We start from the raw sequence: 16,742 nt of genomic DNA, 5'->3' as shown, positions 1-16,742 counted from the left end.
CATATCTTTTACGATATCCATGTCTAGCGGACCTTGGATACCCAGCGGGAGAATACACAGAACCTCCAAGCCCAGCGTTGAGGACAAGTCGAATTTTGTGAACGAATCAGCGACCACATTTCCATCCCGGTGGATATAACACAATGAAGCATTACCATGGAGCTTGAGAAGTGCTCGAGTTCGCCGGACAAGGGTCACGTCATTGGGATGCTCCGGGGACGACATAATGCACAGAGCTTCCTTACTATTGATTTCCACCTCAACACACCGAAAGCCTTTATCCCAAGCTATAGATAGACCATCCATAATAGCCCATAGTTCATGTTTGTCGCCATTTCTATGGTGTTGGGGAGGTTGTTCTTTGTGTTTCAGACATTGTCATGCTACATTCTCTTGTCCTCTATTTACTAAATTTAGCAAGGGACATGACATAATTTTGTTATTATTTATTTTTGGGTAAAATAATTCGGAAGTAGTTGAACTATACTCAAATGAACGTTTTGATCACTAAACTTTTAAAAGTTATAAAATGATCATTAATTTTTTTTTAAAAGTTACAAAATGAACATTAAATTTATTGAACTGTTACAAAATGATCATTAAATTTAGGTAAAAATGCATCAGATGTCAGGTACTTTAAAAAAACCAATGTGACCATCATATTAATTTTTTATCTCAATGTCGCCCTCCAACTTAGAAAATAAACTCAATGTGGCCCTTTGACCAACTTTTTTTGTCGTTGACCATTACGTGTTGATGTGGTAGTTCAAAGTGTTGATGTGGTTGTCCACAGTGTTGATGTGGTAGTCCACAGCGGTTGACAACATGGCAGATGAAATGGCATATAGGCTAAATTGGGAACTCAAACATGGCAGGTGGACTGCCACACAACACTGTCGATCGTCACATCAGTACCGTAACGATCAACGATGGAAAATGTTGGTCAAAGGGTCACATTGGGTTCGTTTTATGAGTTGGAGGGCCAAATTGAGAGAAAAATGATACGAGGGCCACATTGGTTTTTTTCAAAAGTACAAGGACATCTGATGCATTTTGCCTTAAATTTATTGAACTATTATAAAATAATTATTAAATTTATCAAACTTTTATGATCATCATAACATCTCAATGATCACTTTGTAATAACTCAATAAAATTTAATAATTATTTCATAATTTTTGAAAGTTTAATTATCAAAACGATCATTTGAGCGTAATTCAATAACCTCTTATGTACTTTACCATTTATTTTATAAGAATTTAAAAACTATATACCAAGGATATGGCATGTAATATCTCTTATATTGAATGATTCAATGCTCAAATAATTTAAAGATGGATTTTTTTTCACTAAAAAATGCAAAACACAATTCAATTCATTATTAAAAATGCATAGTTTAATGAAGCAAACCCAATTTTGTTATTTATATACATGTAGGTTTGCAAAACTTTTATCGTAAACAGTTTTCTTATTTAGTATTTGATAGATATCTCAATACTGAAAAATAATTTATACGAACAGTCTGAGAAATTTTAATCATCATTTTGTAACTATTTTGAAAGTTTAAGGATCATTTTATGATATTTGAAAAGCTAGTGATTAAAAAATTTATTTTTGCATTTTCAATCAAAAATCATTTTCTAACATTTCAAAATATATTATCGAGGGATTAAATTCAAAATTTGTATCACTTAAATATTCAATATTAATTCTTTTGGTAAACTACATATTTAGTACCTAAACTATTAGTTTTGGCCCGTTTAGTACCTAAATTTTTAATTTTTCAAAATCATACCTAACGTTTAGTTTTTGTTTCGTTTTAGTACTCTGTCGTTAAAAACTTAATGCGTTTAGTACCTAAACTATCAGTTTTGGTCCGTTTTAGTACCTAAACTTTCATTTTTTTCAAAACATAAAATTAAATTTTTTAACGAGGTACTAAAATGAAACAAAAACTAAACTTTTGATATGATTTTGAAAATTTTGAAAGTTTAAGTACTAAAACAAAATAAAATTGATAGTTTAGGTACGTAATTTACCCTAATATATTTTTCGCTTCATTCAGATAACATTAAAAAATTGGTTTCTAAATTAAGTGCAAAAATCTATAGTTGGACCACTAAGAAAAGGACCACATTAGAGGAAATTCTCTTTATTCATTTAAATTCCCTTCAAACTAGTCCATTGCATGCTCATTGTTTATTTACTTTTTATTCAATATCAACTAATTCTAAAGCATAATTGTAGTTCTCCCTAACTTAAAAGAAAATGGAAAAGTACTAACGGGATTGGTTCAAGTGGTAAGCAGTTTGATATCGTTTAAGCAAGATCTTAGGTTCGAGTCCTTGTGTATGCAGAATATCCCGTTGGGGACTTACCCACCAAAGCCATGTGTGCGACCCGGATCGGGCCAGATTAATCAAGACAAAACCTTTAAACTAAAGGGCAAAAAAAAAATAGAAAGGTATGAGCTCCAATGGTTTTGGCCTAAATATCCTAGGATCGAATAGGTTTGACCCGAATAATTTCGATAATATAAGGTGGCATTATAAATACAAAGAAAAAAAATAAGATTTTATTTTTGTTTATAAAGGAAATTTGATTCGATTCAACTCAATATTGTAAATCCATTTTGTTATTATAAATTTTAAACTCCAAAATCTTTTTTATTAATCTAGGGTAAGTGCAATGCAATATCTGTTAAGATAACTCTCAACCATTTGATATTAAATGTTCACACCCCTGACATTTCTGGTGCTCAAACTCGAGACCTCAATGAATAACAGCTCCTCCTTTACTACTGAGATCACTCGGTTCGTGTTAAACCTTATGTCCATGCAAATATTCTTATGTTTTAAGTTTGTTTTTAAAATCATCAAAATATAATAATATTCTGATTATCACATGTGATTCTAAATCGACGTAGTCCGACTAATAGTACATGATCAACAAAATTAAACATATATTAAATTAAATTATTGCAAATGAAAGTAAGATTACCGTGTTTGGTTAAAGGAATAAAAGATTATTTGAATGTATATTTAACCAAATTGTCCTTATTATATGTTTGTTTTTTTAACAAGTTGAAAAATATTTATATATTTTCTTTAAAAAATTTAAATTCATAAAATTTATATATTTTTTTACAAAATTGAAAATATAAAAATGTTTAATGAAAGGGTCAAATTTTATTTTAACCCTTGAACTTCATATAAAATTTTAATTATAGACTTTTTTTTTGTAAATGTAAAATAGTTTAAGGATAAATTTATAATTTAACATTCGTATAATTTTTATTATTCAATAACAGAAGGAGGATATTTTTGAAAAAAAATTAAGGGCATTTTAGTCCAAAATGCCGGTAATACAACAATACTTAAGGAAATGGAGGTAATGCCATTCCCGGTAATATACCCCAAAAAATCTACTATTGGTAATAAAATATTACCATGAATGAGATTCCCGGTCAACCAAACATGAAAATGTAGATTTCATTCCAATAGGAATCACACGTTCCTTGATCTAAACACCCCCTTATTGATTAATTATTGGCTTTTCAGCAATGGGCTGCTTAAGAATGATGTGAATATTCTTTCAATATTAGCTTTATTCGACAAATTAAAGAAACAATTATTTCGAAATTATGATCAAATTTTAAAAACATATCAAATGAAAAATCGAATTAATTCAGTGTTTGATTTTAATATAAAATTAATAAAATTATTGAAGGCACTTATATCAAAGGGTAAATTACATGTTTACACACTGAACTTTACTATCTCTCCTATTTCACTCACCGTATTTTCAATTTTTTCAATTTGCTCACTGAACTTTAGACATTGAACTTTTTTGGTCACTCGACTGTTTACTCAGTAACACGGTGCTCATGTGACTTATTTTAATACTAAAACATGACACATAGGACTTATAATTAAAAAGATAAATTACACGTTTACTCACTGAACTTTACTCTCTCTCCTATTTTAGTCACTATACTTTTAATTTTTTTTAATTAATATAGCAACGTCATAACGCCGTTAGAAATTTAACGGTCGAGTGACAAAAAAAGTTCAATGACTAAAGTTTAGTTAGAAAATTGAAAAAATTTGAAAGTGTAGTGAGTGAAATAGGGAAGAGAGTAAAGCTCAGTGAGTAAACCTATAATTTACCCTAAATCAAAATAATAGGTGAACTTAAGGTTTTAAAGCTCCCATTATAAGGTTGAGCCTTAGAAACTTTAAGATCTCATGTTCGACTATTGTACTCCCTTTGTCTTATAAAAGATGTTTATTGACTTTTTATCAATTTTTTAAACTTTGACTATTTATTATTTAAAATTTATTATTAATAAAAATATATTTTAAAAACCTTCAATCAAGTAATTTTCAAATGTATATTTTATAAAATTTAATTATTGAAAATAATAAAGGTCAAAGTTTTAAAAAAAAAAACAATAAGAGACATCTTTTATGGGACGGAGCGAATTTAAATTATGTATAATTCTATTACTATGTTACTCAATCGCTATTAAAAATATACATCAAAATCTTACAATCATTAATTTGATTATATTTTTTAATAATTGATTCTGATTATATTTTGTTTAGATATCTATATTTAAACAAAATTAGGATAAACTACATCATTGATCATCAAACTACCATCTCTCTTATTTTGATTATCAAATTATTTCTTCTACAAGTTTACTCACTCATATTTGGTTTATTTTTCTTTTTAGTTACTAAATTAAAACTATTTATAAACATTAAAAGTTAAATTTGTTAAATTATTTTGAATAAAAATGATATTAATAGAATGTGTTATACTGGACCATATTATCATCTCTGTTAAATTTAAATTAATGGTCTATGATCAAAATTAAAAATATAGCATCAGTAATCGAATTTACAGAAAACTCAATGAGTAAAATATGATATAATAGTTTGATGACCAATAATGTAATTTACCCAAAATATTGAAGGGTAAATAACACATTTAGTACCTAAACTATCATTTTTTTCGTTTTAGTACCTAAACTTTTAATTTTTTTAAAGTCTTAACTAACATTTAGTTTTTGTATTTTTTAATACTCTGTCGTTAAAAACTTAACAGACAGGCTGACAGGGCATAGCTCATGTGAATGGATGACCAATCTGAACGATGGACCACGAGAGAATGATGAGTTGACCAACATAGTCCAGTTTCATGTTCATCGGACAATTTACGACGGAGATTGGAGGATGAAGAAGTCGAAGAGTGCATCGTCGATTTGGGGAGAATGCAGCATTTTTTGGTGAAACGGAGATTGATATCAAGTTTAGGGTGTCAAAAAATGCGAGCTGCAAAGTTTGGGCTTCATCGATCGACAGATACGATGGCCTACAACTGTAGACATGGCTGCCGACGAGCCCGTCCATTAAGTTTTAATACGGTATACTAAAATGAAATAAAAACTAAACGTTATGTATGATTTTGAAAATTTTGAAAGTTTATATACTGAAACAAACTAAAACTGATAGTTTATATACTAAGCGCATAATTTACCCAATATTAAAAGTATTGTTGGCTAACCATTGAATCATTACCCAAGAAGAGTCAAACCCCGACCACTATACGGGGGAGTTGATGTGAACCACTCAGCAGCTCCTCTTTTATTCCGACCAGATAATAATATTAGAAAGAAATGAAATATGGTAAAATATAATTAAAATGCAATACAATAAAGTTTTCATAATTTGTATAATTATATAACTTAATATACTAAAGTTTTATAAATATATAAAATGCTAAAATAAAATTTGAATTTAAAACTCGATTTAATCCCTAATCTACTGGTGAAATCTAGGGTTAATAAAGGTTTATAGCATGTGAAAAAGACTTAATTAAAAGAAATGGGGGGGGGGAATTAGGCGAAAAGTCAGACACACCGCGTTGAATTAAAATAAATATTAATTAAAAATTAAAACCTCAAAGCAAAAGTGAGCAGTCAAATCAAGTTAGCCCTTTGGTGGTCTGTGACTCTGTGTACTAAATTTAGTACAAAAATAAATATTTATATAAAATAGCAAAATTGTGTGCTACATTCCAAAACCTTTGCTTTTTTCCTATTTTAATTGTTAATTTCGACATGCATCCTTCTTTCTCCGACCATATATGTTCTTGTACTAAATAAACAATAATTGACTTGTTTGAAAATTATGTTGTAACTATTATTTGATTTTTAATTTGATTGATTTTTTTAAAATTTTATGGATACAAGATGAATTATATATCATAGGGTAAAGTGCACAAACGATCCCTAATTATAGGGTATTACTTTATTAAGTTCTTTGACTATTAAAAGTTATAAAATGGTCACCCTACCATTCATTATGTTCCAAACTATCATTTTCTGTTAAAAAATTGGCAGTTGTTTAAGCTAGACATCTACATGATGACTGCGATATAATAGTTATTTGAGATTCTAGGATAAGATTTTATCATATCACAGTCAACAGGTTAACGTTCAACTCAAAATACCATCTATTTGTTTAACAGAAAAGGACAAGTTTGGAACATAATGAATAGTAGGGTGACAATTTTGTAACTTTTAATAGTCAAGAGACTCAAGAAAGCAACACTCTATAGTCGAATGACCATTTTATAACTTTTAATAATCGAGTGACTTAATAAAGTAGTACCTTATAGTCGGAAGACCATGTGTATACTCAACTCTATATCATAAGAGATTGATCTCTAAATTTTGGATGGGTAAATTATAAATTCTATCACTCAATTTTTAAATCTTGTTTTGATTTCTAAAATTTTAGAACAATTCAATTCGCTCATTAAACTTTCGATTTGCTCTTATTTTGATTATTCAGGTGTTAAATCATAAATTGAAGGGTGACATGGTATCCACATAGATTGATATAGAGTGTTTTTTATTGATATGAAATCCATGTGTTATTCACATTATTATTTTTTAAATATCGTCTTTCTCCAAAGATGATTTTTTTTACATTTTTATTCTTGTGTCACATCAACACTATAATTACAATTCTTCGTAGTCTTCTTTGACCACTCAAGATATTGTCGAACTCGCATCATGTCTCCTTCCACTCATTAGTTTTGATTTTACCTAAATCATTTTAAAACTCAATCTAAACCCAAAACTTATGAAACTTCAAACAACTTTGATCTATAATATCCATAATTTGATAAGCTTGAAATTAAGATATATAACTCGCTTCCTCTTCTTTATCTTCCTAGCATTTGGATTTGGAAGAAGATGCTTCATCACTAAGGAATCAAAGGAAATTCAAAAATTAGGGTTTTTCATAAAAAAATGAAGAACGTTTTGGGTTCATTTCATAAACCTTAAAAGAAAAATATTAAGTCATAACGCCATTAAGTATTTAACTATTAAGCACAGACGGTGCTAATCAGAGTAATCCAGATGTTTCAGTAGCGGGTGGCAATTTGCGTTGTGATACAAGCGGTTGGATTCTAGGTTTCTCGGCACATTTGGGTATATGTACTAAGCTGGCGGTCGAGCTTCAGGCTATTAGAATTGGATTATCTATTGCTTGAGAGTATGATTATGGAGTCATTGAGTGTGAGGTTGATGCTCGGGTGGTTTAAAACCTTATTGAGACTGAAGATGTTTCCATGCATCCCTTGGGAACTATTATTGCAGACATCCGGAGCTTGAAAGATCGCAACTAGATCCTCACTTTTCAACATACCTACCGAAATGGAAATTTGTGTGTTGATATCCTCTCGAAAATGGGACGTGATCTCGACATGGAACTTGTTATTTTCGACCCTCCACTAACTGAGATTCTTCCTAAAACTATTTTCAAAGAGAAAATCTTCGAGTCGATATTGATATTTCCTCGTCCGGACGAAAAACGGTATCAACAGAATGCTGACAACATCGGAGTGTCCTTTCCTAGAGGTTTTACTGTAAACTAGCTTCATTTCATTTATCGTTTTCCTTGTAACGAAAAAAAGAGAGGACAAATATGTTATTCATATAAAAATATAAAAGAAAATGCATTTATAATGATGTTCAATTATTTAAAATTGAATTTTTAGAAAATTGAATGATAGATGATATTCAGATAAATATCATACTTTGATTTTATCTGAAATGTTATAATAAAGTTAAATTATTTTTTCTTCACATCAATAGTCTATATAATATTTTTTTTAATAAATTAATGCTCGCTAATAAAATGATGATACGTATCATCGTCTTATTGATTAATGAAGATGAAGACTAAATGTAACTATTAGAGAGGATCAAACTTAGAACCTTTGTAAAAGAGGTACTTTGTTTGTGAATGAAAATGAAGATAAAATGTTATTATTAGGGAAGATTGAACTTAGAACCCTTGTAAAAGAGGTAAAACATTCATCCAAAGAAATTAGATAATTGTACCAGCAGGGGTTGGTTCAAGTGGTAAGCAGCTTGATATCGCTTAAGTAAGGTCTTAAGTTCGAGTTCTTGTATATTCAGAAAATCCCTGCTAGGAGACTCACCCACCAAAGTTAGGTGTACGACGCGGGTCGGTCCAGATTAGTCAAGGTAAAGCTTTGAAACCGAGAGAACAAAAAAAATAGATAATTGTTATAATTCTACAAAAAAAAACTAAAATTTAGGTTAGACTATGTCAATCAAAATTATATCAAAATGTTACTATTAGGAGGATAATTTAGAATTTATCAAAATAAGTCATTCGAAGCTTTAGTGATTAAATTAAAAAATTTAAACTTGGATGTCCAAAATTAGATTAAAGCTAAAAATCAAGTGATGAAATTTAGAGTTCAATCTTTTAAAAATATATAGTACTTATACATTATCCAAAAAGATAACTTTTTTTTTGAATTTTTATGAATATAAAATTATTTTATAAATAAAAGTTAATTTCATCATATGTCCCCAAACTATGACTCTCATTTCAAATTAGTCTTTAAACTCTCAATCATTCCAGTTTCATCCTCAAACTATGACTCTTTCTAAATTAGACCTTAAATTTTGAATATTTTAATATTATCCCCAAACTATGAATCTCATTATAAATTGGTCCCTAAACTTTTAGATATTCTAATTTCATCCCCAAATTCATCCAAATATATAATCCATTTCAACCATAGTTTAACCTAATTTTTTTCCAAACATGTAATAAACTTGGCCTAATGATTTTATTAACAAGAGATGTGATTAGTATATACGTATAATTTAGGATAAATTTGAAACATTCAAAAAGTGTGGGGATTAATTTATAATGAAGATCACAGATTGAGGATGAAAATGAAATGTTCAAAAATTTAAGGACTATTTTAGAATGGTAATCATAGTTTAAGGATAAAATTGAAATATTTAAAAGTTTAGGGACCAATATAAAGGGACAGTCATAGATTGAGGACGATGATGCAGTTAACTCTATAAATAATAATAAATAGTTATGTCAACGTTTCCCAAAACGGCGCGTTCTGGATTTTATTGCAGTGTTCACAGCGTTGTGTTTAATGGATTTGTTAATAGTTAAGCTTCACATATTCAACCCCAACAAAGTAAACCATGTGCTTATGAGCGTTTTGCAACTCAAGATTATACTAAACCATATTATATAGTACACTACATAAAATGCAACACTTAGAAAATAATTAAATTATAACAGACTAAAGTACACAAATGGTCTCTCGACTATATAATATTGCTTTATTAAGTCCACTAATTTTTAAAAGTTACAAAATGATCATCTGACTATAGCGTGTTACTTTGTTGAGTTTCTCGACTATTAAAAGTTACAAAATGATCACTTAACTATTCATTATGTTCTAAACTCGTCCTTTTTAGTTAAAAAATTAACGGTATTATGATCTGAACGTTAACCTGCTGACTGTGATATGATAAAATATTATCTAAGAATTTCAAATGTCTATCATATCCCAGTCATCATGCTAATGACGGAAAAAGTTGAGTTTGAAACATAATGAATAGTCGGGTGACCATTTTGTATCTTCCAATAATTGAAGGACTTAACAAAGCATCATTCTATAGTCAGAGGATCATTTTGTATCTCATGTGAACCGTCTTTTAATTTTTAACATCATGTTTTGTATCAACAAATTTAATAAGTGTCTATTTGTTTAATTTCATAAGTTAAAAAAATAATCATATTTCTATTTTTTTATTTTTTTAAAAACAATTTAGGGTACATGTGATATTACAATCAATCAGAGTTCGACCCACCTAATATACGATTAAAGAAAAAATATAATAATTATTTAATGCTGGATATTAGAAAAGAATATTTTAGAAGAGAAACAAAAGTTATGGTACTGTAAATGTAATAGTAATTTTTTTGAATTGGTCAATTACTTAACATTTTAGATTATAAAATTAAAAATATGAATATCTTTTTAGATTTTATTTTTATTTTTTTAATTTTTTTCTTAATTTAATGAATAATTCCAATGATAAATGATGATGATATATATTTTTAAATGATCTGACTTCAAATAATATTTACGTGAATTTATCTAAATTTGAGATAGGACTAGATATTATCTTAGACCATATATGAATGGTCGTACATACTTGTAGACGTTGTGCTTGAACTCAAGATCTCAAAGAATAACAATAATCTTTTCAACTCCTTAGGTCATTTAATTCATTCGATAAAATTCAAATTTAAAACATTAAGAGTGCTAAATTTAACAATCATCTTTTTCTTCAATCTAATTTTCTCCTAATATTTTTGTATCGTCTTCTTCTTTCTTTTTGATTTTTGTTTAGTTAGCGGTGACACCAATCTTAATGTTGGTTGCAGACCGCCGATGGTTATTTGTTCTCTTTTTTTATAAATACTATGTTTTTTTTCTTGAGTCTTTAATTTTGAATAAGAATTTATGTACTTGCGACACATTTTTCTATGCTTTTGTGGCACGATCCTTATGATTATTGGTAAGTTTTTCGCATACTTTTGCAATCATTTTGGTGCTCGCACAAAAATCATCAAGATATCAATTTTCTAATTGATTTGTTGATGGTCATGTATAGTCAAATCTCCTCTTTTGTAAAAGGTTGTTTGTTGGTAATCAAAATTGTGTAACAAAGTAGCCTGTTAGATTGTTTGATTCGGTCATCACTCTTTTATCACTTCGTAAATAATCTCATTCGACGAAGACAATGTGGTTTTATGAATGTTACTAGATTCTTTTAATGTTGATTATCATTCTCAATGGAAGGTTTTATTTTTCTTCGTATTTTTAAGTTTAATATTTTATTTTTTATATCTTTTTTATGTTTTTGTGCGTTGTAATTTTAATTCCTTCAATTATTATTATTTAAAAAAAGGAAATGTATGGTATTAATTAATTTAAAATATATATACTACTATTACTAAGACCTGGCAAGTTTGACCCGAACCTGATTACTTGAACCGATTTATCCGACCCAATATCCGATATTAACCCGAATATGATAGTCAAATTTGATCTGATACCCGATCCGAACCATACCTGAGCCAAAATTTAGTGAAACCAAAAGTAATCTGAATCAAAATAGAAATTAACCCAAACCGAAAGAAACCTGAACCGAATTTTAACTCGATCTGAAAGCAACCCGAACCGAATTTAACCCGACCTGAAAGCAACCCGAACATAAACTAATCCAAACCAAATAATAAATTAATTTAAATAAAATTGATAATTTATTAAAAATATTAGATTTATAATAAAAATAATAGAAAATTTACTTATGTTATTACATTAGAGGAATATAAAAGTAAGAATCTAATTGTAAGATTAAAAACAGTAATAAATAAAGTTTAATTATCCTACTTGTAATAAAATATTATATTTATAATAAAAATAATAGAAAACAACTAAAATAAAGGAAATAATATTATATTTATAATAAAAATAATATAAAATTTACTTATGTTAAAACTAAAACTTAACAAACAAAATTATGTATTATTTTTTAAAATTTAATAAATATTTTAAATTTATAATTGGAAATAACATTTTTAATAAAAAAAAATTTCTTGATCAAATAATTCTCATTATAAACTTTACATACAATATCAATATAAAATTTTGATAACAAATTCTAACATATATTATACAATCGTATTTTTGTCAAATTATCGATTTATCATCTCTAAAATATTGGTTTAATTCAAAACATTGAACGATTGAGAATTGAAATTAGGCCTAAATGATAAGATTAACAAACAAGAAAACATTTTTTACAAGAATATATCAATAATTATATATATACTTGATTAGACTCATAATCAATTCAACCTAAATTGACTTGATCTAAATGTTGACCTAAACCCGAAAATCAACTGATCCGATATTGATCCGAACAGAAATTGACCTGACTCGATAACCGACCCAATCCGATTTACCATACACTCGAACTAGAACCGAACATGATCTGATCCAACCTGAATAAAATTAAACCGAATATAATCTAGACCCAAAATAACTCGACCCAAACCCAAACCAAATAACCCGTTTGCCACCTCTACTATTACTTTATCTATTTATAACTGTGATAGAAAAGGTAAACATAATAATTAGATACAATTTGTATTGGTTTTAAATCAATTTAATTTGAATTAGATTGATTTGAGTTATTTTAGATTTAAATTATTTTATATACTAATTTTTTTATATTATTTTAAGTTTAAATTATTTCTGTTTAAATTCAAAATAAATAGGTTTAAGTTGTTATCATTTCTTGAGGATCTGAGTTCGAATATCTAGAATGTCAGGGGTGTGAACGTTTTATCTCAATAGATTAAGAGTTATATTTGAACAAATATTGATTTATATTTATCCTAGATTAATAAAAAAATAGGTTTAAATTGTTATTTTAATTCTATAATCGAATTAAATTTAAATTAATCGAATCAAATTATTTTGGTTCGAATAAAAAAATTGACCGGTCCAAGAGAAGCGAGTGACCAGCCGCAACAATTTTAAGGCTTCGAACCCAACCGACCACATAAAATAATGAAAAATCTCATTTTTTTTTTCTCTTAAATAAAAAATATTTTGACGATAATGTCAGTCAAATACACGCCCCAACGTGCTCTTATATTATTTCCCCCTTTCCTCCCTCTATTTCTCCACAAGAGAAACACCGTTTCCATGGCTCCCCGCTTCTAATCTTTTCCCTCCCTTTATATAAATCCCAACCCCTTCTTCCATTTTCACCCAAAATTTCCTTCCCCTTCCTCTCTCTACAAACCCTGTTTCCTCTCTCTAAACAGCCACTCTCATATGGCGAGCAGAGCTTTAACACCGAGCTTAAACGTCAAACATGTTACATTCCCCTTGAACAATGAGGCTCAAACTCAATCACATTCGTTCGGCCAAGTCTGTTTACCGAAGAAAACCGGGTTTTGTTCATCGAGACAATCTGTGATCGCTAATAACTCGGCAGTGACGGCACCGGCTATGGCGGTGAGTACCACAGGAACCGGTTCGAGATTATCTCGTTTCTGGAGAGAGGTGCAGGGTTCGAAGAACTGGGAGAATTTAGTTGAACCCTTGCACCCTCTTCTCCGACAGGAGATAATCCGATACGGCGAGTTCGTCGCCGCTTGCTACAAGGCATTCGATCTCGACTCGAATTCGAAACGGTACTTGAATTGCAAGTACGGGAAGAGAAGCATGTTGAAGGAGGTTGGGATGGATAATTCTGGCTACCAAGTGACTAAGTACATCTACGCTACACCTGATGTCAACATCCCAATCCAAAATGAAGCTTCTTGCGGTCGTTGGGTCGGATACGTAGCGGTTTCATCCGACCAAGAGACCAAGAGGCTCGGCAGAAGGGACGTGCTCGTGACGTTCCGAGGAACGGTAACGAACCATGAATGGATGGCGAACTTCATGAGCTCCCTCACGCCCGCAAAGCTCGACCCTCACCACGAAAGGCCAGAAGTGAAGGTTGAATCGGGGTTTTTGAGCTTATACACATCGGACGAAGCCGACAGCAAGTTTGGCCTCGAGAGTTGCCGCGAACAGCTCTTATCAGAGGTCTCAAGGCTATTAAACAAGCACAAAGGTGAGGACATAAGTATAACTTTGGCAGGTCATAGTATGGGGAGTGCTTTGGCTCTTCTTCTAGCTTATGACATAGCCGAACTCGGGTTAAACAAAGCTGATAATTCGATCCCCGGAGATCAAGTTCCGATCACCGTGTTCTCGTTCGGGGGACCAAGAGTGGGTAACTCAAGTTTCAAGCAAAGGTGTGAGGAATTAGGGGTTAAAGTGCTGAGAATAGTGAATGTCAATGACCCCATCACAAAGCTACCAGGCGTCTTCTTCAATGAGAACTTTAGGGTTTTCTTGGGAGGAAGATTAGAGCTGCCATGGATAAGCTGCTCATGTTATACTCATGTGGGTGTTGAATTAGTCTTGAATTTCTTCAATGTCCAAAACCCTTCATGTGTTCATGACCTTGAAACCTACATCAGCTTACTCAAATGGCCCAAAAGATGTTTAGGGATTCAAAAAGAAGGTTTGAATTTTGAATTGTTGAATAGGGCTAGGGATTTGATCTTGAGTGCCCAAAATCTCAACATTAATTTGCCATGGAAAGATGCTGCAATCAACATGGTGAACTTGGTTCAATCTCAAAGAACCTGAAGTGTACATTAACCCTAGGATAGATGAAGAAAAGCCCCTTAGCCTTATATGGTAATGAGTTTTTTTTTATATGGAAAGGGGGACTTTTATGTAGATTTTGAGGTAAATAATATAGTCAATTGTATATTTAGGGCAAATTTTTGTAATCTCTAAGAAAATAGAGAAGAGTTTATCTTAAAAATAATGAAAAAAAAATGTAGAATGATTATTATTATCAAACATTATTGCAATGTTGAATTTTAATATTGTGAATGGAGTAAGTTAAGTTAAGAGGCACAAATCAACTTATCTTAGTGGTTAAAGGAGTTGTTGTTATTCCTAAAGATCACGAGTTCAAGTATTAACGATTGCATAGGGTGATTGAGCATTCATTGTTAGATGGTTGAGAATATTTAGAACATATATTACTTTGTAATCACCTTAACTAAAATTAGTCAATCAATAAGTTTATATGGCTGTTTATAAAAAATGTAATTATAAAAACCAAGTGAATTAAATTTCAAATTTAAAGTTATAAACCTTTCATTGGATGTAAGTATGTTGGTTTTTTAATATGGATTAAAACAAAAGTATTTGTTTACCAACGGAGTTGGTTTAAGTGGTATGTGGCTTGATATCGCTTAAGTTAGTTTTCGAGTTCGAGTCATTGTGTATGTAGAAAATCTCCGCTAGAAGACTTATCCACCAAAATTAAGTATGTGACACGGGTCGGTCCGGATTAATCAGAGCTAAGCCCTGGAAACGAGAGGACAACAAAAAAAATCATATATTTCATATATGATAATATTTATAACAATACAAACAATAATCAAATAGCATAAATATAATTATTTTTTAAGTTTTTACATTTTCTTGATATTTATTTGGGTAAACTACATAGTTTGTCACTTTTGTTTCATTTTTTAAACGTATGGTCACTTGATCCAAAAAAGTTAATATGTGGTCATTTTTGTTTCTTTTTAATTAAGACATGGTCACTGAGATAAATTACTAATTATGGGTCTTTTTGTAAACCCAAAATAGTTCCACACTTCACCCCTTCCACGACTATAACACCCCAACCCATATCCAACCTGGATACGAGACCGAGATGTCACATTGACATTTCAAAACCTTTCTTCTTGCAAATAACATAACATTTGAATTTATATTAAGAAAGTATGTTCATTGATTGTTCAAATGTGTTTGTTATAAAATTTTGAGGTAAAAAAGTATTTATGAATAGTTAAATACGGTATGAACAGTAGCAAATGTTAAAAAAAATCTGCCAGGGAATCGATTCCCCTGCTTCAGGGAACCGATACCATGCTACAGTACTTCCATAAAATACATATAAATTCATAAAAATCTAAGGTTTCATCCGTATAAAATATATCATTTACATATACACATTTAAAACATTCCAAAATTCAATCATATGATTTTACAAAACCGATTAAAACATATTGGATTCAAATCTTTGCTTACATGCCAACCACTATAAGTATTACAAAATACATACTATTAACTTCTTTTCTGATCTGATCTTTGGAAATGAGAAACTGACCTGTCTTGTATAACTTTTACAATCTTCTTCTTCTTGGAACCTACGTGTGAAACAATCACACGCTAAGTCATAGACTTAGTGAGACATATAAACATATAATAAAATCATAAAACATTTCATAAAGAAATACACTTAACATCATATAATTCATATCAAATGCATGAACAATTATTACGATCATATCATATAAAAGCATATATCATTCACAAATCAAATAACATTTTAGGAGTCACTTCTTACCACGGTAACTCCGTCACTGGCTCATCGCAAACCAATATACCATTACATAAATCCTGTGATCTATTCCATATAACAAATCACATATACATATCATATTCAGTATACTTATTAAATCTCTTTATTATCCCATGTACACCAGTGAGAACTTAAGGTATATGAATACATTGAGGTTGTGCATCACTAATGTTGTCACCACAGCTCGTATAAATGTCCCGAATGACCTATCCAGAGGTCATACAGAACCTCGAAAACTATCCATAGGTCCCGAAGAACCTAGGTAAACTGTCCATAT

General features: G+C 30.0%; 1 protein-coding gene across 1 annotated transcript; it reads left to right on the top strand.

Annotated features, from left to right (window-relative positions):
• The first annotated feature begins 13,317 nt into the window (after positions 1 to 13,317).
• LOC120204809 (galactolipase DONGLE, chloroplastic-like) lies at positions 13,318 to 14,671 on the top strand. Its single transcript, XM_039204823.1, has one exon. It carries the CDS (start codon positions 13,468 to 13,470, stop codon positions 14,662 to 14,664), a length of 1,197 nt encoding a protein of 398 aa, XP_039060754.1. The 5' UTR covers positions 13,318 to 13,467; the 3' UTR covers positions 14,665 to 14,671.
• Positions 14,672 to 16,742: the final 2,071 nt, after the last annotated feature.

Source organism: Hibiscus syriacus, unplaced genomic scaffold, assembly GCF_006381635.1.
Source record: "Hibiscus syriacus cultivar Baekdansim isolate YM2019G1 unplaced genomic scaffold, ASM638163v2 tig00011718_pilon, whole genome shotgun sequence".
In the NCBI taxonomy this organism is placed as follows: Eukaryota; Viridiplantae; Streptophyta; class Magnoliopsida; order Malvales; family Malvaceae; genus Hibiscus; species Hibiscus syriacus.
This window is presented reverse-complemented; position numbering and strand designations above follow the sequence as displayed.

Coding starts and splice junctions, on each gene's coding strand:
- LOC120204809 (XM_039204823.1), top strand. CDS start 13,468: ATGGCGGTGAGTACCACAGGAACCGGTTCGAGATTATCTCGTTTCTGG.